Raw genomic sequence first — 23,721 nt, 5'->3', positions numbered from 1 at the left:
TGGCACATAAGGCCTTTCCCTGCTGGCTGGTATACCAGGGATCACATGCTACAGGAGCTCCAAGGATTGAGAAATTAATGTGGATCCGGACCCTGAAAAGAGGTAAGTTTAACAGGACAGCGCAGGCCCTGAAACAGCCTTAATCCATAAGAACTTGAGTTTGTTCCCAGATCTTTTAATGAGTAAGGCAGGAAGGCAGACTCAGGGTCTCTAGAAGACAGATTTGTGAAGATAAAGTCATCAGCTGGCCACTCAGGTATGCAGAAATCCCCTTTCCCAGAATTCCAAATTTCTCGGAATCCCAAATTTCCCCATGCATTTCTGCAAGCTGGTCTTTCACCTGGAGGTCAGCAAGGCAGGCATAACCAGCAATTTCTTCAGGAGTTAAATAAAAATCCTCAGGAATTAAATCCCTTTGTCGCCTTCCACCAACACCTTTCTTTCCATCAGCCGTTCCACATCCTGGAAATTCTACCAGATTCCAGATTATAAAACTGTTAGTTCTGAAATCAAACTCAAGGTGTTTAAATGATTTGCTGCAATGCCTCAAGCTAGTAGAGGTATTCCTCTCCATAAACCTAAAGGAAAAGCAGGTCTGAGTCCCGGGGGCATCGGGATGTATCTGGAGCAAAGATCAAGGTCATTTGACAGTGGGAACCTGGTCTCTCTGCCCAGGGACCCAGGTAGGACTGTGCTCTGGGACCCACCTTTCCTCGCCTTCCACAGGGAGCTCTGATCTACAGAGAGCCGGGATGATACAGATCAAGGTTTGGATGCTTTATTTGGCTCACTTTTCAAATGAAAGCAGGACACCACATTTTTATAGCCAGATTATTTGTCCCAAGCATATTAAAACAGCCAAAATAGACAGAACAGGAAGAGAGAAAAGCAAGTTTTCATCTGCACCAAACTAGCCTGACAGAGTAAAAACAGATAGAGGCTGTTTGGAAGAGATGAACTTTTCTTTTCCACCCACAGAGTATGAATCAATTCTGAAATAAGGACTACAGCAGGGGAGAAGTGGGCTAGCTATTGGAAGGAACTGCCTAAATCTGAGGGCCTTGAAATACTGGTGAGGAAGAAGAAAGGAGGGGGCACAGAGTAGACATCACAATAAACCATTTCCTTCCATGACATCTACAAAGCGCCTTATTTATGTCCTTCCCATGTTACTTGAATATTAGAGCACCCTACAGAGATAGACTACTAACTCCATTTTCACAGAGGCTCAGAGACATCCAGGGACTAGCTCAAGTTCACACAGTAAGGAGCAGAAGCAAGAGCAAGGCCTGGGTCTTTTGCCTCCAGGTCCCATGCTCTGGACACATGTTTCTGGGTCATTCCCACCAGCCTGACAAAGTGGCAAGACGGAAGGCCTGCAAGGTAGGCTGAGTCCCTGACTGGCTGTGGGAACATTGTAGAAGTCACCTCCCTTCCTTCCCTGGACCTCCATTTCTGCAACCATAGGAAGGGGGATAATAATAGCACAGACTTCATAGACTGTCATGAAGCTTAAATGAGTTAATACATATAAAACAGATTGTATATGCTTGGCATAAACTAAGTGCTCTGGAAGGGTTAGCCGCTTCTGTTATCATCGTTATTGTTATTGCCTGTTGGTCCCTTGAAAGCAGGGACCTAGCACCTGGTAAAAGGCTGGGAACTGCCTACTAGTAAATTAGTATTTTTTAAACTAATTTAAATTAAAATTAGGAAACTTTCTCATATTCCTAAAAAGTGTAGAGTGCTGTACAGGCAGAGGGCTGGCCCAGATGACCTCAGACATCTCTGGGGTTAAATACTGATCATGGAGGCTTCCCAGGAATTAGCATAAGCAGCTACCCAGGGTGAGCCTCCACACACCACCACTCTGGGCAGCCAGAGCCTCCACGGGTGTTAGCATTTGTCTCATACAGGGGCCAGTAAGTTTAAGCTTGTGGCATGAACACCATGTAAAACATCCACCTTCTCTGAACTCAGGCAAAGCAGACATCAAACTGCAGACACTTAGGAGTTTTTGTTTGTTTGTTTGTTTGTTTGTTTGTTTTAGAGATGGGGTCTCACTATGTTGCCCAGACTGATCCTCCTGCCTCAGCCTCCTGAGTAGCTGGGACTATTGGTGTGGACTTTTAACACTTTAGAAAAAAATGTGTGCGTGTGTGTGTGCGCACACATATCTCCCTATAGTTTGACTTTAAAGACCAAGGCCCAATATAGATAATAAGAAAGATCTAAAGAACAAAAATGGTCATAATTGAGCCCACTACAAATATAAGGTGGAAATTTTCCCGCCAGAGCAAAGTTTCCTTTTGGAAAGATAAATAACTTTTCCCTCCTGCCTCAGAGCCAGGAGGGCCTCTGGCCTCCTTACACAGCCCAAGGAGGCTCTGTGAGGCATCGGGGTGGGCAACTGAACTTGGAACTTCCACATCCCGCTGCCTGGGTTAGTTTTAGAAGCATCCAGGGTCAGGTCACCCTCCCCATCACCAAGCAGCAGGCAAACAGAAGGAAAGAGGCCAGAATCCAGAGGTCCGGGTGTGGACCAGTTCCATCCTGCCTCACTGCGCCACCTTTTACAGGTGACTTAGCCTCTCTGTGCCTGCGTCCTTATCTGTAAAGCAGGGATGATAACAGTAACCTATGCCATGATGTTGCTTTGAGGATTAAATGAGTGGATACTTATACCATGCTCTCATCAATGCCCGGCATGCAGGAAGCGATCAAGGTCCATGGCTTTTGACTCCTGACGTTTGCCCATTCATCCCTGGCCTGTTGCTCCCTCCTCAGCTCCCCTCCTTTCACCTACTACCTCCCACTCATCCTTCATGACTCAACTTAAAGTCACTTCCTGACCCCTCTGACTAGGTCAGGCCCCCTGCTATTCCCAGAGTTCCCTGTATTGCTCATTTCATAAGCCCCAGGACACTCATTAATTTTCTGTCTCCCTGAGAATAACAGCTAACACTACATGTCAGGCATACGGTAAGTGCCTCACATGGACCAGCTCACTTTATCTTAATAACAATCCTTTTAAGTGCTACTATTATCAATCCCAATGAATGGATGAGGAAACAGATGTTCAGAGAGGTGAGGCAACTTGCCCAAGAATACATAGAAAGCAAATGACAGACTGCCATGTGTTTGACTTCAAAGCCAGCATTCCTAGCCCGTGGCACCCCAAATCATCAGGGGCTATCTTGACAAAAGGCTGCTTCTGGTAAGGGCTGCAGGCCTGGACCAGGGACCTGCGTTCTCTGAACCAAGCTAGCCTCATGGAAATGGAGAAGGCGGCTCTGCCTCTGTCATACTTTGTTCTGCCCTGGGCTGAATGCCCTGCCCAAGCAGCCCGATCTGATGTCAAACACCATGCATAGGACACCCTCCTCCCCCAGCACCCTTCCCCGAATTATTACATGACTCCCAGCTCCAGTAAAGACCACAGGCAAATCTAAGCAGGACACAACCATGCGCATTAACCTCAAGGCAACCAGCATTTGTCCTGCACATCCTCAGTGGCTGGACCACAGACACAACAGACAACAGCCCACTGTGTTGTAGGTGGGGGGCTGGTGGGGAGGGGAAGCAGAGTAGGATCATGCCCCAGGACCACAGGCCTAGAAGTGAGATGAAAGTGTTCTCTGGAGTCAGACAGCCCAGGTACAAATCCCTGCTCCCCCCTCCATTCATTCAACCTGTGACCTTGAGCAGTTCACCTACTCTCACTAAGCCTCACTCTCCTCCTCTGGAAAATGGGATGGATAATGGAAACTACCCCATGGTTGTCCAGAGTAAATGCGATCATGCGTGCCCAAGCCTGCTTGATAACTGTCATTATCGTGATGATGGTGATTAATCTTCACGGGTTGTGGACCATTATGTGATCGGATTGAAAAGGTTCTGGCTCAAAGCCAGAAGATCTGGGCGTGCATCCCGCCTCTGACCCACATTAGCTCTGGGACCGGGGTGTGGTCATCTCTCCACTCAGACACTGTTTATCCATCCCTAAATAGAGGGGACCCTCCCCACCATGAGAAAGCTGATGGGATTCAGGGCAGTAACCCATGGATGTATTCTGTACGAAAGACAGCCTGAGCAAACCTGGGAGCCTCCCATCGCTACATTAATTAATTGGAAGGAGGGTGCCAGCCAGAAACCAATTACAAAATCCCTCCAGGGGCCTCTGCGGGGGCAAAAAGGAGGGGTGAGGAAGGGCGGTGGTGGCTTCTCCCCATTCCCCACCCCCACCCCACTTGTGCCTCCTTAGCAGCTGGTCCCGCACTCCAGGCCCACAAAGGAGAGGCTCATTCTAAACAGCTTCTTTTCATGTGGAAGCCACTGGATTTGCATCTGTCCTTCCCTGGCAGGGCTTGCCCCATGCCAGCTGCTCCAAGCTCCCCAGGCTGCAGGGTGCTCCAGGACCCTGGGCCTGAGCCTGCGGGGCCAAAAGGGGAAGGAATGGGAACCCAATGGGGCTGATCAGGAAAAGAGGGAAGGAGACAAGGCTGGGCGCAGAGAGAATTTGCACACATTCTCGTCTCCTGGACACAAGATAAGCTCTGTGGCCAGGCATATCCAAATCAGAATCAGGGCTGCCCGGGTGCCAGGAGCCGAGACTCCACCAGCACTGGCCCTGGCGGAGGCTGTGTCTGCTCCAGCTAGTTGGCCTGGGAGAGAAGTGGAAAAACTCATTCCATCCCTGGGCTGCCAGGACATGGGCCCAGCCAGCGTCCACACTCCCAACCAGCCAAACTCGTGTGTGCCAGCCTCACAGGGCTGGCCAGTGTGGGGTGATTCTGGGAGCCCTGGAGAGCCTCACACCCTGCCCAGCTTCCTCTAAGAGCTGCCATAGGTGTCAAGGTGGCAGTGCCTGGGGGGAGGGGAACACGGGGCCTCTGGGCACAGTCAGGAAGAAAGCACCTGACAGTGCTTTTCTGGCGAGTGAGCTTCAATGCCTAGAGGGAGAGACAGTAAGGAAGGAAAGAGCCTGCATTCATTAGGCACTTACAGTATGCAGGCAAGACAAGAGGTCTCCCGGCTTGTGCCCACTGGACCTCGAGACTGAACTCAGGGCTTTGGCCTTTCCATGTCCTTCTCCTCTAAGGTCCTGGATCCCAGGGACTGTGGCTAATGCCACTGTGTTCCTAAGGCCTCACGGTCTGGCCCAGAGTAGGTGCTCAGAGGGTGCTGGCTAAAGGAATGAATGACTCCTAGTCGCACACCTCCCAGCACGAGAATGCTGGATATCTGGAAGAAGGCCAGGAAGGGAGAGGAGGCATAAAGGGTGTGTGGGCAGAGCAGGCAGAGCTCCTGCCCACCCGCAAGTGGGCTCCCACCCGGGAGCTGGCTCTGTACTGGTACCCTCGCTTCCTCTTCACCAAGGTTTCCTGAGGTGCTGGCTCTCTCACTTCCTCTCCCAGGGAGACCCAGATAGGAACAAGGTGCTGGGATGTAGAATGCCAGGAGGTTCAGGTATCTCCCGGATACCTAGATTCCGCGTCAGGGAACTGGAGGCAGAGGGGCCTTATAATCCCCTTCGCCATCTGACTGTAGGTATAGCAAGGCTCCCATGGACTTGGCTCCCTGCCCCACATCCTGTTCCTCCTCCCACCCCGGCAATGCTTTTTCCATCGAGGGCAGAGGGTGTCCCACCGAGGGAAATCCAGGCACCAGCTGGACAGGCAGGGGCGATGCAGTGGGGTAACTGGAGTGGGGCCAAAACACCTGTGCCCGCTCAGGCTGCCCCAGGACCCCTTCCCAGGGCAGCCAGGTGGAAAGAGCACTGACCACCAGTCAGCAGGATTGACGTGCCAGCCCCTCCAGCCTCAAACTTGTTGAATGACTTTGGGCAAGTCATAACGTCACAACTTCTGCTCCCAGGGTCTCAGTTCCTTCATTTCTCAAGGAAAGGGTTGGGGGATGTGCCTGCTCCAAAATTTTATTTTCCTGTGAGTGACTCTGTAGGAGCCCTAGAGACACATGATCTTTGGCAAATGCAGACCTGCTATTACCTGGGCAGAATAACATCATCCTCAGTCCTTTCACATTCAGCAGGAGCCACTGGCTCCTATCAGCAGTCTGTGCCCCGCTGGAGCTAGGGCAGGAGAGAGAAGGTTGCCCGCAGAAAGAGGGGCCAAGGTACCACTGACTGTGATGCTCATAGACCTACAATCTATCTGCTTAGCAGGGAGGACCATGTTGGCAACCAAGGTCTTCTCTTTTCCCACACTCCTTCTCCTAAGGCCTTCTGAGGTGCAGCAAGGCAATTCTGCTGCTCAGGGCACTTGGTTCCTGGACCGCTGACCCCTTGAGCCAGGCTCAGGAAGGCAAAAAGCATTCAGCTCACTAGTATCTAACTTAACAAGGCACACCTGAAAACAGGGGAGCCTGATCACTGTAAGCCACCTCCTCCCTTACCTGGAAGACCTGCCTCTGGTCACATCACAGCCAGCAGCCAGGAAATCACTCAAAGGGCCTTTGAGCAGTACAAAGCGGCTTGCAAGGGCCTACACTTCAGCTCACAGGTTTTCTTATAGCCCATCAACTTGTACTTTACACACAACTCTATTAATGTACTTTGTCCTCTGCTTTTCCAGTTGATAGCAATGTAGAAACAGATAATTAGAACTGGAGAAGCACTGCTAGTCTGGTACATGACTGAGATGGAACACAAAGAGAAAAACTGTACAAAGCAGTTAGAAGAACATGAAGAATAAAATCAGCTGGAGCTACTTGTCTCAGGGAAAGCAGCCTTGGCTCCCTCACCCCGAGCTGCCCTAGGAAGCACGCTGGACTAAGACTGAGAGAAGGCAGCACCTTGACCTCCAGTGCAGGCTCAGGGCTCTGCATCAGAGCCTTCCTTCCCTCTGCTCTTTCTTCCCTTTTTCTGGCTTTCTTCTCTTTCTCGTCCCAAAAGAAATTAAGGTAACTTACTAAATTACATACAATCAAATAGACTTTAAAACATAACCAGGAGAAATGTCATGGGGCTAGAAGGTTTCCGGGGCTCTGTGTTCCTAAGGCTAGTTAGGGCAGGAGTCCTTCAGAAACCCACAGGGTTTGCCTGCAGCTTCAGCAGCTGTACCTCATGGTTAAGGGGGCAAGGGGATGTATGAAAGAGAGGCAGAAAACGGAAAACAGGCTCACCTCCTCTATGGAAGTGCTACTGAGGATCTAGCAACTTGCCATCTGCTTTCCTCTTCTCCACTTGCCAGGCCTCTCTGAGCTCAGAGCTCCTGCAGTCCATACCTAACCCTGAACCAGAGGACTCTGCCCTCAGGGGACCTGATACAAGGACTAAGGCATTCGTCCAAGGGGCAGGAAGTTGGGACCCAGCCATGAACCCTCCGCCTGGAGAAGCAACAGCAGAGAAGTCTAGAGCCCTAGACACTGCCCTGGGCGCTCACTCTCGAACCCATTGCCTCCCCTACCTACCGCTCCCAGTGTGTCAGCAGCGATCTGACCTCTCACACTCTTTAGGGTTCTCCTTCATATCTGTCTTGTAAACGGACCACCCCCCGGATAACAAAGAGTCTCCCGATCTCCATCAGAGGTGACTTTCTTGCCAGAACTGAAGCCGCACCAAGGCTCAGCAGAAGAGGCCCTAGAGATCATTGGAACCAAGTCTCACATTTGACAGATAGAAAAACAGACAGAAAAACAAGGTCACACAGCCTGTTGGTGGCTGATTTAGGACTAGGAGCCAGGCCTTCAGACTTTCAGAGCACAGTGGCTTTCCCTATGGTACTGGAGGAGCTACTACCAGCGGACTTGTAGACAGCAAGACAGTCCCCAGGACCTCTCCTGTGCCCCTCCTGCTATTTGTTCCCCACAAGAACACGCCGGTCTGTGAAGGGCCAGCAAGGGGAGAGAAGATAGGGTTAAGGTGGGGATTTTATTTAATCCTCTGAGCTGGCTTAAGCCAAAGCCACATTGGTTAGAGCAGGAGGTGAGCGACATGGAGGGTTTGTTGGGGGCTGGGTACGGTGGAGGAGTGTTGAATAGTCCTTGGATACCAAGAAGCTAAGCCTGCCAGCGGGCTTAACAGGTAAGCACCCACTTTCATGGACCCCCTGTCCCATCCCTGCTTCAAGGTTCAGGCCTCCAAGCAGTGCTCCTCTGCCATGGAAGTCCCCCAGTAGCCAGCATGCCCAACAGAGCAGAGCAGTGCAAAGATCACTGGCCATAGATTGAGACAGACTTGAGGACAAACCCCAGCTCTGCAACATACATGCTGTGTGATCTCAGGCAAGTCATTTCACCTCTCTGAGCCTCAGCTCCTTCCACTGTTAAAGAGAACTGAACACACCTTCTTTGCAGGCCTCAGGGGAAGGAAGGCTGCATGAGTTCATGCACATAAAGAGACACAGGGGAGGCGCAGAGTTAATCCTCAGCGCTATTATTAAAACCTCACATCCTTTCTCTCTCTAGCCGGGCCCATCCATTACTCCTCTGTCCCAGCCTACTTGCATCTTTGACATTAATAACCTTAATATCCCTCCCAGCTGAACAGCATGTGCATCACTTCAAAACCCTAAGCATCCTACTCCTGGTGGGTCACAACTGCCCTGCCAGAAGTAGCCAGAGCTGAGGAAGGCCCTGCACCCTCAAGTTCATCTTCTTGCAGTGCTCCCAAGTCCCAGAACAAGGGCCAACGGCAAAGTTTGGAGTTGGGCCCAAGAATCCGCACAAACATTCAGTCTTGGGGCACACTTGAGGAGGGCATGGGCAGGCCCTGGCTTACCAGAAGGGGCCAAAACCACCTCACCTCCATCACTTACCCCAACCCTCCATCTGGCCCCACTGCTCTGACCACAAGTGGGCCGCCGGTCCCACTTTGGCCTCCAGCTCCCCAATTCTGGGACCCAGCTGGGCAGCTGGAAAAGGTGGAGTCTGGCCCTTGAATGGACGGCCAAGCCCAAGGCCACGGCCAGACTGTGAGCTCAGTACCCAGACAGATCTCTCTGAAGAGTGTGGGTTCACACCCTTGATTTTATTGGTTCTTTAACAGCCTGTCACCACCCAGGACCCATATTATCACCCTTACAGCACACAAGAAGAAACTGAGGCCCAAAGTGGACCCCTCCCCGACCAAGGTCATCCAGGGGATTTGGGATAGAGCTGGGGATTGAACTCAGGTCTCCCTGGTCCCTTGACCCTGACACTTTCCACTGCCCCATCATCTTTCCTCTTAACTCTTTCCTCCCTACAACTAGGAAGCCCCTAAAGTCTCTCCAATAAACATGGGCCCCTATGACAAGGCCCAACAATCGTCCTCCAATATGGGGGCTGCCAAGATGCCCACCTTTGCTTTCCCCTGTCACATTCCCTCCCCACATTTTCAAGTCAACCACCTGGACCTGCCCTGTCTCTGGTAGCGGCTCCCGGGACTGGGCACCGCCTTCTGCACAGAGTGGCTTTGGAGTGGAGCCAGCGCTCCAGCCATGGGCGGCGGAGGCTGGCAGGTGGGGTGGGGTTTACCCTCCGCTGGCCTCCTCGGGGCGGCAGGCCCATCCCCACACCCACTGCTCAGCACCAGCCCCTGCCAGCGACGCTCCCCGCCGCGCACTCCCCGGAGGGACACCGCCAGCCGCCCAGCCCAGCTCTCTAGGGGTTAAAAATGCAGCATCCCAAACAAGGGTTAAAAATGCAGTCCCGGGGTTGGGCCGGGCGCGGAGGGATGTTGGCCAAACCGCCGGGGCTGCCAGAGCGGCAATCTCCCTCTGGCCTCCGCAGTCCTTGGGGCCAGAGTGACTCGAGCGGATCCGGCAGCAAGAGAGGCGCGCGCCGCACCTTCCCGGCACCGGCGCCCCCTCCCCACACCCACACCCCCGCGCCCCCCGCTGCCCAGCCCGGGGGCTGCAGGCGCCGGCGGGTCCCGGGCGCGGCGGGCGAGCGGCGCTTACCTTTGTGACAGTCATGCAGAAACTCCGCGGCGGAGCGGGGGCGCGGGCGCGGCGTGCGGGGGCGGCGGCGGCCCGGGGCGGCGGCGGGAAGGGGGTCCGGCAGCTCCTGGCGCGCTCCCCGCGCCCCGCCGGCGGCTCGGCCGAGCCTGGGGGCTGCGCTCCGGGCGGGCAGCGCGCAGGGACCGCTCGTTGGCGCTCGCCCGCCGCTCGTCGCTGATGTCAGCCCCGAATGTGCATTTATAATAGATGAGCCTCCTTCGCCGCAGGAAGGCGAGGCAGGAAGAAAGGGAGAGAGGGAGAGGGCCCGGGCTGGGGGGCGGGGGGAGGAAGAGGGGCCGGGAACTCGCTACAAAAGAGGAGGCGGAGGGAGGAGGAGGAGGAAGCGCAGCCCGCCTGCGGCCGTGCCCCGCGCCTCCCGCTCGATCGCCGGCCGCCGGGCACCGCCGCTCCCGGAGCCGGGACGGGCGCCCGGGTCCGCGGCCTTAACTCCTTCGGGCCTGCGGACGCCACGCGGCTGGGCGAGGCTGGCTCCCGGCACCTGCCCGCTAGGGGAGCGGGCGGCGCCCCGGGCTCTCGGGTGCCCCGCTGGCCCGAGGACGCTGTTGAAGTCACAGACTGGACGGCCGAGGCACTGCGCGGGCAAAGAAGGCGGTCGGGCTCGCCCCCTGCAGGCTCGCAAAGTCGGCCCGTGGGCCGTGAGTGTGGCGCGGCGGGCTGGGAGGGGCATGGCAGCCGCAAGCCCGGGAGCCCTGCCCGCACCCCACCTCGCGCTGGCCTGGGGCACAGGGTGGCTAGACGGATTTGTGTAAGCACTCTTTCGAATCTAATTCCCGCCGCGATGACTTGCCCGAAGCCCGCCTTAGTGAGTTTTGCAGAGGAGGAAACTGATGATCAAAGTGGGACGGACGTGGGAAGTGACTTAGACCACAGCACAAGACCTGCCTGCCCGAGTCGTTCCTCCCGCTCTTTCCACTCCGCTGCTAGCTCCCTAAGGAACCTCTTGTTATAGAAGCTGCCCTGCCCTAGGACTGTCTACACTACCCCTGATTGCCGCTCTTCTAGTGGAGGGACAATACAGGTGCGTCCCGTGTGTTGATCCAATCCTGACTCGGGGCACACTGTGTCCTGGAGCTGCTGCAGGGATTTGAGGGACAGTCACCTGGAGGTGACCTCGCAAGTCTTGAGAAAGGAGTCTCTCTCCCAAGCACCTGGGCAGAACCGTTTTCTCCATATACAGAACCGTGGAGAGGGTGGAGGGGAGGGGTTAGCAGAGATGGAAGCAGAGGGATCCTCCAGGCAGGACAGCTTGGCAAGCCCGGAAGTGCTGGTTTCCTGCTCCATGGTAATTACCAGTGCAATTCACCAGGACAGCGATGGCAACGTCATATATGAGCACCTGCTCTGTGGAAAGTGCTGGGGGAACAGAGAGGAGATGGAATGCCTGCCTTCCGGGAGACCAGTGTCTAGATTGGAGCAATAATAGAGTAACTTCCAGGAAGTGCTTTGTGGGTCATCGTGCAATTTTTGTTTTGTTTTGTTTTGTTTTGTTTTTTGAGACGGGAGTAGTCTCACTCTGTCGCCCAGGCTGGAGTGCAGTGGCACAATCTCCGCTCACTGCAACCTCCGCCTCCAGATTCAAGTGATTCTTCTGCCTCAGCCCCTCCAATAGCTGGAACTGCAGGCACGCAGCTACCATGCCGGGCTAATTTTTTATTTTTAGTAGAGATGGGGTTTCACCATATTGGCCAGGTTGGTCTCGAACTCCTGACCTCGTGATCCACCTGCCTCGGCCTCCCAAAGTGCTGGGATTACAGGCATGAGCCACTGCACCTGGCCCTGCCATTTTTAACTACATTTTTCTTGGGAACCCTAAATGCAACAGTGTGAGGAAAGAATTACCATCCCCATTTTGCTGATGAGTAAACAGATTTAGAGAAGGGAGGGGACTTGCCCAAGAGGACACAGTGACAGAGCGAGGACTTGAATGAAAGTCTTAAATCAAGCTCAGCATTGTGCTTTGAATCCGTAAACTCCAGGGTCCATTCCTACCTACTGCCTTATTTGAGTTTCACAGGTGTCTTAGGATATAGGTAGGCAGCTATTCGTTCCCTAGAGGAGTTCCAGGGACTTACTAAATCTCTTGGGTAGCAGATGTGCTGCAGACCTCAGGCATCTCCTCTGTGCCAAACCCTTCCTAAGGCATCTTCCCACGTTGCTTGCCTGCCAGGAATGCTCTCTTACTCTTCTGCACTAACTCAAATGCATCCCACCTCTCACGGCACCACCTCCTTGCCACCTCTCCTGACAACTCCAGCCCAATGGCTCTCCCTGTTGCATTCAGTTCTGAGTGTCTGGTCTCATTTTCATGAGCCTCTGAGCACAGAGGCATGCCTTCTCTCACTGTGTACCCCAGGCACATAGTAGGAGCTTAGCAAATATTTAATGCCACCGAGAACAAATCAAGCAAAATACACGTTTAACCTGCAGCAGAGGAAATTTAAATTGGGCCCACGAAAGCGTTTCCCACCAGCGAGCTGTCCAGCACTGGAAGAGTCAGATTCCCTGTCTCAGCTGTCTTGGGCAGGTTAGCCTCTAGCTGGGAGGATGGAACTCAAGACCTTTACAGGGCCCTTGCAGCCTTAGGACCCCATCAGAAGCCTTTAAAGGGCAACTCAAGGACACCAGTCACCCTGCACCCATGGCTGTGACTTGTCTGTCCACTTTTATATCTTACAGAGATTTCAAATCCCAGATTGTCATCCTGAGCTACCCAGCATGCCTCTTGGCACCTTTCCCACCATCCGCTGTTGTTGTGGGCTCTGGGAATGAGACAAGTACTTAATATCAGCTTGAGCCAAATGTAATTAGGAACATCAATCTGCTGCCCCCAACCCATGTGATGTTCTCCAAAGGCAGAAGGAAAATGTTTCTGATCCCTCCTGTGCTGCTGGCTCACCCACTCTGTCACATCTCCCCAGGCAGAAGGGAGGTCTAGAAGAGCAAGGGCAAGCTCAGACAATGCCACATCCCCTTGTGCCCAGTCACGGCCTCTGCGTGTAGGAGATACTGAGAAATACATACATTTTCTTTCTTTCTTTCTTTCTTTCTTTCTTTCTTTCTTTCTTTCTTTCTTTCTTTCTTTCTTTCTTTTCTTCCTTCCTTCCTTCCTTCCTTCCTTCCTTTTCTTTCGTGACGTAGTCTCACTCTTGTCGCCCAGGCTGCAGTGCAATGGCGTGGTCTTGGCTCACTGCAATCTCTGCCTCTCGGGTTCAAGCGATTCTCCCGCCTCAGCCTCCTGAATAGCTGGGACTACAGGTGCCCGCCACCCTACCTGACTAATTTTTGTATTTTTAGTACAGACCAGGTTTCACTATGTTGGCCAGACTGGTCTCGAACTCCTGACCTCGTGATCCACCTGCTTCGGCCTCCCAAAGTGTTGGGATTACAGGCGTGAGCCACCGCACCCAGCCAGTGCATGCATTTTGTATGGTACGATTGTTAACACCACAACACTACTCATCCTGGGTCTCCAGTAACATAGCCCTTAGCTTGGGTTTCCTCCAAAGCAAAGCCTGAGAAAGGTGTTGGATGCAAGTGATTTCACTGGAAGGTGATCACAGGAGTGGAAGAGTGGGGCAGTGGAGGTGGGGAGTAGTGTGGTTGAGAAGGAGCAAAGGTGAATACACCAGTATAAAGGTATATTCTCGCCGGGCACGTTGGCTCACACCTGTAATCCCAGCACTTTGGGAGGCCAAGGGGGGCAGATCACAAGATCAGGAGTTTGAGACCAGCCTGGCCAAGATGGTGAAACCCCATCTCTACTAAAAATACAAAAATTAGCCAGGCGCAGTGGTGGGCACCTGTAATCCCAGCTACTCAGGAGGCTGAGGCAGGAGAATTGCTTGAACCCGGGAGGCAGAGGTTGCAGTGAGCCAAGATCGCGCTTCTGCACTCCAGCCTGTGTAACAGAGCAAGTATCAGAAAAAAAGAAAAAAAAAAGTGTATTCTCAGTGTGACTGCAGGAGGCATCCAGGGGAGGGAGGCTCAGTTCCCCAGAGACCCCTGGACCAGCTACAGAATTGCCTGTCAGATGAGCGGGGTGTTTACCCACGCTCCTCTTCCTCGTTGTTTGAGGGCTGCCCCGAGGGCATTACCTCCTTGTGCTTCAGGGCTGTGCTTTTGGGAGGGCAGAGCAGGCCTCTCAGCTTCAGAGAATGTCCTGGGGCAGAAAGTGAAAAATCCCTGGTTCTTATGGAGGTGGGATGCTGTCAGCTCAAGTCTGGGCTTTCTCAGATGTGCTAAACTGCAGGTGAGATTAGAAGTGGGGTAGCCTGAGGGGATACGGTACACATTGTGGGGTAAATAAGAGTTTGCTGTATTAGTTCTGGTCTCTTCTGGACACTCTTATGCCTCAATGCTTTAGGCCATGGTCTTTCCTGGGCCTCTGGGGCCCTAGTCCTCTTTCTCAGCATGGCAAACTCCTATTCATCTTTCAAAGTCCAGCTCAGGTGTCAGCTCTGTATGTAGGTCTCCTGGCGCTGTATCCATGGTGGCCTGATTCACCCTGTATTATAATCATAATGAAATATATTTGCTCCTATCTCTTTATGGGCTCTAACCATGTGTTTGTTCTCTTTTTTAAAATCACAAGGCTGACACATGGGAGATGCTGGATAACTGCCTTGCTGATCAATAAGGCTGTGATGGGCACCTTTATCTTCAACCTTAATAACCTCTTATTCAAGTCCAGGTCCCTATAGCAAGGAATGAGGGCCTCTCGGTGTGAGGCTGTGCCCTGCCTAGTGTGCTTCTTTGCCCAGCATCTGCCCAGGCCCTGTACCGAGTGCTACTCTACAGAGTGAGGAGGGCTTGGGCCTTGCCCCCAAGAAGCTTGCAGTCTCTTAGAATTACCTGCATCTGTGGGCATCCATCCCAGACCATGGGTGAGTGGGTGCTGCAGTGTGGCAGAGGCCACAGGGAGACTCCCAAAGCTGTAGAGCCCCTAAGTGGGAGATGCTCCTCCAGCCCTTGCTGCCTGCCTCGCTCATGCCACCGCAGGCGGCGTGCCCACATGCTGGCCGCCTCAGCTCCTCAGGCTTCCAAGCCCCCACAGCTCTCAAGCTCCTTCTCTCCTCTCTGTCTGCACGGTGACTGCCCTAGCTCAGCATTTTCCCTTACTGGGCCACTCGGACTTGCCCTGTTGCCTGCCCTCTTGTGCAACTCAGTCCGTTCTCCCCCAGCAGCTCTTGCACACACAGATCTGGCTACTTGAACCCCATCAGGGGCTCCCTGCTGTCCTCAGGATGAAGTCCAACAGAGTCCTCCAAGACCTGCCCCCACCCCCTGCATCTCCAGGCTTCCTGTCTCACCATAACCTGGCCCTTCTCTCCCCCTCAGCACCTAGCTGACTCTTCTTCAGTCTTTCCTTAGGTGTTACCTCCTCCAGGAAACCTTCCTAGACAGCAACTGGAATGGTCTAGCTGCACAGCCTCTGTGTCCCCAGCTTGAGGACGGGGACTGGCTCTTTCACTTAGTAATTCCAGCGCATAGTGCTGTGCTCTGTCAGCTTCGGGTCTCTCCTTCTCTGTATGTGGGTCTCCCATTTCTCCCTTTCTGTCTGTTTTGTCCCCCAGCCTCTGTCCCCCACCACATGCCTCAGCTCCCACCCTGCCCTGCTTCTCTGCTGCATTCACCTTTCCATGCTTTGCACCTCCCTGGCCCTGTCTTCCCTACACTTCCTCAGGGATGCCCGTTTCCCCTTACTGCCCTCTGCCCACCACAGCCCCTCCCTGCTCTCCGGCCTGGCAAAGGCGCACCTCTCTGCTGCCCTCCCCTTGACCTTCATGGTTTTTCTCTTCCTCCTGTCTCTCCTCCAGCTCTGCCCCCACCAGATCTGCTTATTTCCACCCTCCTGCCCTTCTCACCTCTCTGTGCATTTTTCTCCATCTCCCTGTCTCTGTGGATGTCTCTCTCTCCTCTTTGTCCCACTCTTAGTCTCTTTTTCTCTTTGTCTCTCTTGCCCTTTCTCCATGGCCTCCGTACAATGCACATATGCTGACTTTGGCATGGGGGATGCTGGGATGGGTGGAGGCCCTGCCCCGGGGTGTCGTCTTTCACCTCTGAGGGGTGATGACTGAGGGAGCCACCTGAACACAGCTGGTCTGGGGCCTCTACGGGTTGCATCCTTGACGGGGGGGCCCTCACCTGAGCAGCTGCCTCTTGGTCCCGATCCCCTCTGCAAGTGTGTGTGTGTGTCTGAATGTGAGAATGAGTGTGTGGAACTGTGTGTATCTGTACATGTGTGTGCCTGTGTGAAAATGAGCCAGGGAGAAAGAGCCGAAGACCTGGGCACAGTGAGGGAACCCCAAGGCAGCCTCTCCCCAGAGGGCTGCTCCCCTAGATCTCCTTGGGGCCATGATGGCAAAGAAACCCGGTCCCTTTATAGAGCCAGCTGGGACTTGGGAACCAGATTTCCACCCTTTAGGTCGTTTTGCATCTAAATTTTGATAACACCTAATCAGCAGTCCTCAAAGTGTGGGCCCCAAACCAGCCTCAGTTTCACCTGGGAACTTTTTCGAAATGCAAATGATGGGGCTCCATACCAGGCCGATTGATTCAGAAACTCTGGAGTTGAGGGGCGGTGAGCAGCAGGGAGGTATTCTGACACCCCTTCTGCCCCAGTTTAAGAACCACTGATTCACATCGTAAGGTGTGGTGAGTGCCCTGTCAGATAAATCATGCAAAACAGATATGAAGGAGTTGTTTTCACCTTCCATCTCTCAGGCAACATAGCTGAACAACATAACCGAATTTTCAGCCTGAGCCAGAGGCTTTTTAGATCTTTTCACCGAAGACAAGGAGGTTACAAGCATGGCAGGGAGCAAAAGCAAGGCAAGGGGCAGGTAACATGAAACAGCTCCAGCAAGGGACAGTAGCGTTGACATTTCATGCTTTGATTTAAAATCCTCTGCAGATTTAGTGGCTCCTGAGACCATCCGGGGCTTCCCACACTCTACCCTCCAAGGCTGAACCTGTAGCTTTCTCCAGTGACTGGAAGGGCAAGTCCCTGATCGCCTCCTGGAACAGCTGCTTCTCAATTTGAAGAGCAAGCGTGGGGCCTCTGGGACTGGGAGGAAGGCGTTGGAGATCCACTGACAGCCCACAGCCCCTTCCCAGTTGTCCCTGGGCCAGACCAGTCCTGGGCAGTGCCCCCCAGGTCCTGCTTATTCCTGTTGCTCTGTGTCTGCCCCCCTCAGGAGTTCTCTCCTCCAGAGATCAGCAGAGAGCCTTCTCATTACAGTGGGGACCCCACCACCACCACCCTGGTTATATCATTTCATTCCCTGCACTGAGCTCCCAGCACTTACCACCTCCTTGGGGCTAAATACCTCCAGACATTGCCATCGCTGCATTTCAGTCCCTTATATTTGTAAAGAGCAGGCTTTGGTCGCCAAGGTCTCTTCTTGATCAAAGATGTTTCAAACTCCTGTTCCCAAGGACAAGGCTTATCTCCCAGGTTACCGGTTACAGCTGTACTCAGCTTGTGCAGGGCCTTGGGCGGATGTTTTTTTTTTTGTGTGGGACATGTGTCTATATAAACAATTTGATTTTTAAAATGTAATTAGAAATTCTTGGCCCATGTGAGACATTGTTATATTGATGAAGGTTTAGAATAACGGGGAGAAAAGAGGTAGTAACATATTTGTTTATTTTCCGATCTGTGCATGCGAAGATTCTTTGGCAGGGTCCAAAGAATCCTGTTCAGGTCCAGGAACGATCTCTTTGTGTTCTTTATTGTCAAACATCATTCCTGGCTAATTTCTTATCTCCCACCATAATAAAAAGGTGACAATGCTGTTGTTATTCACAATGCCATGGCTCTTAGGGCTCTATTTGTATTAAAATAATATGAATCTTCTTGCCTCCACAGTTCCCTATGACCCCTACTACTGTGCATTTAATGCTGGTTGCATCAGTATTCACATGTACTGAGTACTGAATACCAAGTACTGAATACAGCCCAAGTGGCTGGGGCAGAATGGGAAAGGAAGGTTACAGGGAAATTCCTCAGAAACGAACAAAGAAACTCATTTAAATGTTCTTGGGCAGCTCTTTAAAGAGATACTTACCATCCAGATCACTATCCCAAATTCTTCCATAGCCTGGGGCATGGCTTTTAGATGTCAATCATCCATTCTCTCCTCTCTGCTTCCTTCGTACTTTCTTCCAAAAGAACAAAGTCCTGATTAAGTGCTTTCTGCCATCATCAAAAATAGGAACTGAAGATTAAGAATAATAACATAGCTGGGCACAGTGGCTCATGCCTGCAATCCCAGCACTATGGGTGGCTGAGGCTGGAGGATAGAGTGCAGGAGTTGGAGACCAACCTGGGCAATATAGTGAGGCCCAGTCTCTACAAAAAAGCAAAACAAACAAACAAAAACTACGTGTAGTGGGCCTGGGTCCATCCTCAGCTCTTTCTGCTGCACCATGGGAGTCTTCTGACTATTTGAACACAGACTCTTTCCTTCCCTAAAGGAAATACACTGACTATTCCCCTCAGTGTAACTGGAACAGACCACAGCTTCCAAAGCCTTCATTGTACTTCACAAGAGAACAAAAGGACAACTTGTAAGCACTTCAACTTTCTTATTTGGGGTTCCTCTGATCAGCTCACTTTGTGGGCACACTGCTCTTCTGAAAATCTTAGCCTCTGGTCTTGACTCAGTGTAAGAGCACCAGCTTATGAGTCACCACCCAGAAGTTTCCTTCCATGTCTTACGACTTCATGATCAAGACCCACAATAGCCCCTAACTCATTCTGTGGGGCCAGCATTACCAAATCCAAATGAAGAAGTCACAAGAAAAGAAAACCACAGATCAATATTCCTTATGCAGATAGATGTGTAAGCTCTAAACAACTGCTGTGTTTACATGCAAGTATTCTATATGCAGAGCCTCCCTTGCTCCTTCCAAGGATCCCATGAAGTTGCACTTATTTAGGCTGGAAGAGGCTACCTGACTTGCATGCAGTCACATAGCTAGTAACTGGCAGACCTATGATTCAACCCCGTATCCAACTCCAAGCCCAGCTCTTCCTACCACGCCACCTAGTCATCTACATATGGCAAGAGAAACAGCGGACCCTACAAGTTTGCGCTGTTGTTCTTATCACCTCTGTAAGGCCTCTTGCCCAGTTGAACCACCAGAGTAGCCTCTCTCTGCAGGTGTGAACTTTCCCAAGGCCATAGACCCCACTGACCAATGAGTCCTCAGCCAAAGATCACACATCTGCAGGTGAGAACTTTCCCAAGGCCACAGACCCCACTGACTAATGACTCCTCAGCCAAAGATCACGCATCAGCCTGTGCACTGTAAGGGTTATGTGTATGAGAAGGAGGTGGAGTGGGAGGGCAATTCTGCCACTCCCTGGGCAAGCCTTTAACTCTCTGCACCTCAGTCTCCTCATGTGCAAATTGGGGGCAAAGCTCTAAACACTGACAACACCAAATGCTGGTGAAGATGTGGAGCCACAGGAACTCTCATTCATTGTTGGTAGGAATGCAATGGTACAGTTGCTTTGGAAGACCATGTGGCAGTTTCTTAGAAAAACGAAACCTACTTTTACCATATGATCTAGCAATCGTTCTCCCTGGAGTTTACCCAAAGGAGTTGAAATCTTATGTCCACACAAAAACCGGCACATGGATGTTTTCAGTAGCTTTGTTCAGAATTGTCAAAACTTGGGCACAACCAAGATATCCTTTAGTAGGTGAACAGATAAATAAACTGTGGTACATCCAGACAATGCAATATTATTCAGTGTCAAAAAGAAATGAGCTATCAAGTCATGAAAACACAGAGAGGAGCCTTAAATGCTTATCACTAAGTAAGAGAAGCCAGTCTCCAAAGGCTACATACTGCACGATTTCAATTAGATGACATTGTGGAAAAGGCAGAACTATGGAGACAGTGAAAAGATCAGTGGTGGCCAGGGGTTAGTGGGGAGGGATGACCAGGTGAAGTGCAGAGGATTTTTAGGGCAGGGAAACTAGTCTGTGTGATACTGTGATGGTGGATGCATGTCATTATACATGTGTCAAAACCCATAGAATATAGGACACCCAGAGTGAGCCCTAATGTAAACTCTGGACTCTGAGTGATAATGACATGTTAATGTAGATTCATTGATTGTAACAAATGTACCACTTTGGTGGGGGATGTTGATGGTGGGGGAGATTGTGTGTGTGTGGAAGCAGGGGGCATATGGGAGCTTAGTGTATTTTTTTCTTTTTTTATGTGCTTTTTAAAAATTTTCTTTTAGGTTCTGGGATACACGTGCAGAATGTGCAGGTTTGCTACATAAGTGAATGTGTACCATGTTTGTTTGCTGCACCTATCAACCCATCACCTGAGTATTAAGCCCCATATGCATTAGCTAGTCTTCCTGATGCTCTCCCTCCCTCACCCCCTTGACAGGCCCCGGTGTGTACTTTTCCCCTCCCTGTGTCCATGTGTTCCTATTGTTCAGCTCCCAAATTGCTGTATTTTCTGCTCAATTTTGTTGTGAACCTAAAACCGCTCTAAAAAACAAAATCTATTAAAAAAATGGGGGCAAAATCACTCAGGTCTCAGGCTGGGGTAAATGAGCTAATGTCTGTAAAAACAAGTTGCAAACGGCAAGATGGTTTATTGACACAAGGGATTGGTACTATTATGTTTTTAAATCCTGGATGTCCCAGAAATCTACAGTGGGAGTTCAGGTCAATCACTCTGACTTTCGGGGTCCCTGTGTCCTCAGTTACAAACCAAGATAATATTACTTGTTCTTTGTTTCCCTCCCCTACGCTCTGACAACCTCTCAGAGGGTAAAGGGCAATAGTGATGATGATGGAAATGATGATGACAATGGTAGCCAACACTTGTGTCCAGCCACTGTGTTAGGCACTCTCTACACATTATCTCACTTAATCATTATAACCGCCCTGACTTTACAGATGAGACAATGAAGCATGGTTGTGGGGCTGGGGGGTGGGGTGGGGGCAGCGCAGGGAAGGGAGAGAGGAGAAGTAACTTGTCCTGGGTGATACTGCTGGTCAGTGGTAAAGCAGGTTCCGGAAGACTCAATGGCCTGTACTCAACCTCCAATGTTATCCCTGTGTCTCCCGGTTTGACCCTACAAGGAACCCCAGGAGGTGGCCCCATTGCCTGGTCACTGGGGATTGGCCTCACAATAACAAATGATCATCATAGCCAATATTTCTTTTTTCTTTTTTCTTTTTTTTTGAGATGGAGTCTCACTCTGTCGCCCAGGCTGGAGTGCAGTGGAGTGATCACAGCTCACTGCAACCTGCATCTCCCAGGTTCAAGGAATACTCTGCCTCAGGCTCCTGAGTAGCTGGGATTACAGGCGCCCACCACCAAACCCAGCTAATTTTTATATTTTTAGTAGAGACGGGGTTTCACCATCTTGGTCAGGCTGGTCTTGAACTCCTGACCTCATGATTCACCTGCTTTGGCTCCCAAAGTGCTGGGATTACAGGTGTGCGCCACCGCGTCCGGCCTTTCATAGCCAATATTTCTACAGGACTTTGAAGGAATGAAGGACGTGCCGTCCCAAAATACGCCACATTGGTGTATTAATTATTTTGAGTTGAAAACATTGGAGAAATTGTAGTTTCAGAAAGGGTGAGCTGACCCGTCTCTTCCTGCATGCAGCAAGCCCTAAACATTCATCTGGGAGGGGGTCCCTCTTCATACCAGGGTGAGAAAATAGCCCTTATCACCAGATACTGAGAATTGGGAGCTGCAATGGACCTGCGTAAAAATACTCCCCAAAGTAACCCTTATCTTCCACTCGCTCTACATCTCCATGTATCTCCTGGTGACTTCCCTAGAAATTTACTGCCCCTAGCCAGACACCCTCTGTCCTGTCATTTCCTCTCATACTTATCCTTCTTTGTCTAGGTATAAAAGCATCTTTTGCTTTGGCCGCTTTGAGCTTCACTCTCTTATGAAGATCCCCATGTACGTGTAAAACTAATACAATTTATGTGCTTTTCTCTTGTTAATCTGCCTGTTGTCAGCAGGGTTTCTAGATCCAAAGAGCCCGTTAAGAGCCAAAGGGGGGTTGGAGGTGATCTTTGGCTCCCTAACAACTTGCTGTGAGACAGGACTATTTCTAAGCACATGGTATGCACTGTTTCATTTCATTCTTACAGTAACTCTGTGATACAGGTCTTATTATGATACCCACTTCACAGATGAGAAAACTGAAGCACAGAACCCAGAGAACAGAGAACCTCAGACCCACGCGGGAGAGTGGGGATCAGCCAGTCTGAGTCATTTACTGGACGTGCTGCCTGTTCGCTGGCAAGCTCAGGTGCTTGAGCTGCTGTACAGCAAACCCCAACAAGCTGAGTATATGTGTGTGTTGCACATGAAGCTGTGCTTGGTAGCTTTGGGAGCTACTAAATCAATGCCAAGGGAGGCCATCCCTGGGCCTCCAGAACCCTGTCTCATGTTGAGTTCACCCCAAGGGTGCCTGGCTGTACAGGCTCCCTCCCCACCCAGGATGACATTTGGTCTCCAAATTCCAGGCCAGGGAAGGGAAGTCAGGAGCATGGAACCTTATTTCCTCCTTAACCACAGGGGAGGCCTGTGGAGCAGGAATGGGACAGAGTGAGGGGTGTGGGGGCAGGCAACAGCCCAGGGAAGCAAAGCATCTGGCACCACGAAGAGTCCGCTGGGTATCCTGACTCCCAGCAGGCATGACCCCAGGCTGGAGGGGAGGGAAGGAACCAGCATCCCTGCAGGCACCTCTCATTTGGTACCCACAGGCCCAGAGACCCGATTTTAAGTAGAGTTCCTTCAGAGAGGATATTTGGGGTGGTGATCGGGAAGATAAGGCTTTAGAACCAGCCAGCCTGAGTCCAAATTCTGCTTCTCCTACTCTCTAGCTGTGTGGATTTGGTTGAATTACTTAGCCTCCCTGGGCCTGTTTCCTCTCCTACCAAATGGGGATAATGACGGCAGCCACCTCACAGGGGAACTGGCAAGGAGTAAGGACTCAAAACACAGCTGCATCTCCGCTGTAAAACAGGGTTTCTAATAGGACCCTACCATGTTATGAGGGTTAGATGAGCAAAATACATGGAAAGTGCTTAGAAAGGATCCTCTTTCTCCCCGACCCCGTCTCCTCATCCAGGCAGGGCACTCAGGCGTGGGGAAGGGGACTGCTTGACTTCAGTGTGCAAAATGCAAAGATGGCATTGTCAGCTGCCTCCCCACAGAGGTGGAGGAAAGGGGGCTGTGGGAATTCGTTAGCACCAATTAACACCCCAAGACTCCCTTCTGCTCTCACCCTGGTCTGCTTCCCTGCTGGCTGTGAGCCTGGAACCACATGGCAGAGGAAGCAGCCAGACCCCAGGGGAGAGGAGGAAAGTGGGAACCACCAGCAAAGGCTGAGGTGCTCCAGCGAAGCCCAAGCAGGTATTATTTCTACCCGGAACAGAAGGCTCCAAAAAGGAATCAGAGGCATGAGCATGGGGCAGGCCTGGGTCCTTAGGACTATAGACAAATACTTCTCCCAGCCAGTGGCCCTCCTGGAGCATCTGATACGTGGAGTGAGGGTCATCCTGTCCACTATACAACGAACTAACTTTCAGTCAGAATCTGGCAATAAGACAAATAAAACAAATGTTGGAAAAGAAATGCAGACAGAGAAAATGTTTTGTTGAGCTTTATAAATATATATATTTATATATTTTTATTTGAAAAAATTTTATTGGCATACACATGAATATATATATTTGCTCCT

The 23,721-nt window shown here is 51.5% G+C and overlaps 1 protein-coding gene across 2 annotated transcripts in view; it reads right to left on the bottom strand.

The window, feature by feature from the left end:
* Positions 1 to 23,721, bottom strand: part of CORO2B (coronin 2B) — a 216,252-nt gene that overhangs the window by 143,539 nt on the left and 48,992 nt on the right. The window contains exon 1 of one of the 2 annotated variants that reach the window (XM_023220658.1): positions 9,903 to 10,209. The exons of the other annotated variant lie outside the window; for it this stretch is intronic. Within the exon in view, the coding sequence (XP_023076426.1) occupies positions 9,903 to 9,917 (15 nt within the window). The 5' untranslated portion in view covers positions 9,918 to 10,209. Of the gene's footprint in view, positions 1 to 9,902; positions 10,210 to 23,721 lie in introns of those variants that run through there. 2 annotated transcript variants of the gene reach the window in all.

Source organism: Piliocolobus tephrosceles, chromosome 6, assembly GCF_002776525.5.
Source record: "Piliocolobus tephrosceles isolate RC106 chromosome 6, ASM277652v3, whole genome shotgun sequence".
Classification (NCBI taxonomy): domain Eukaryota; kingdom Metazoa; phylum Chordata; class Mammalia; order Primates; family Cercopithecidae; genus Piliocolobus; species Piliocolobus tephrosceles.
Note: the sequence above shows the minus strand (reverse complement) of the source record. Positions and strands in the feature narration are given on the sequence as shown.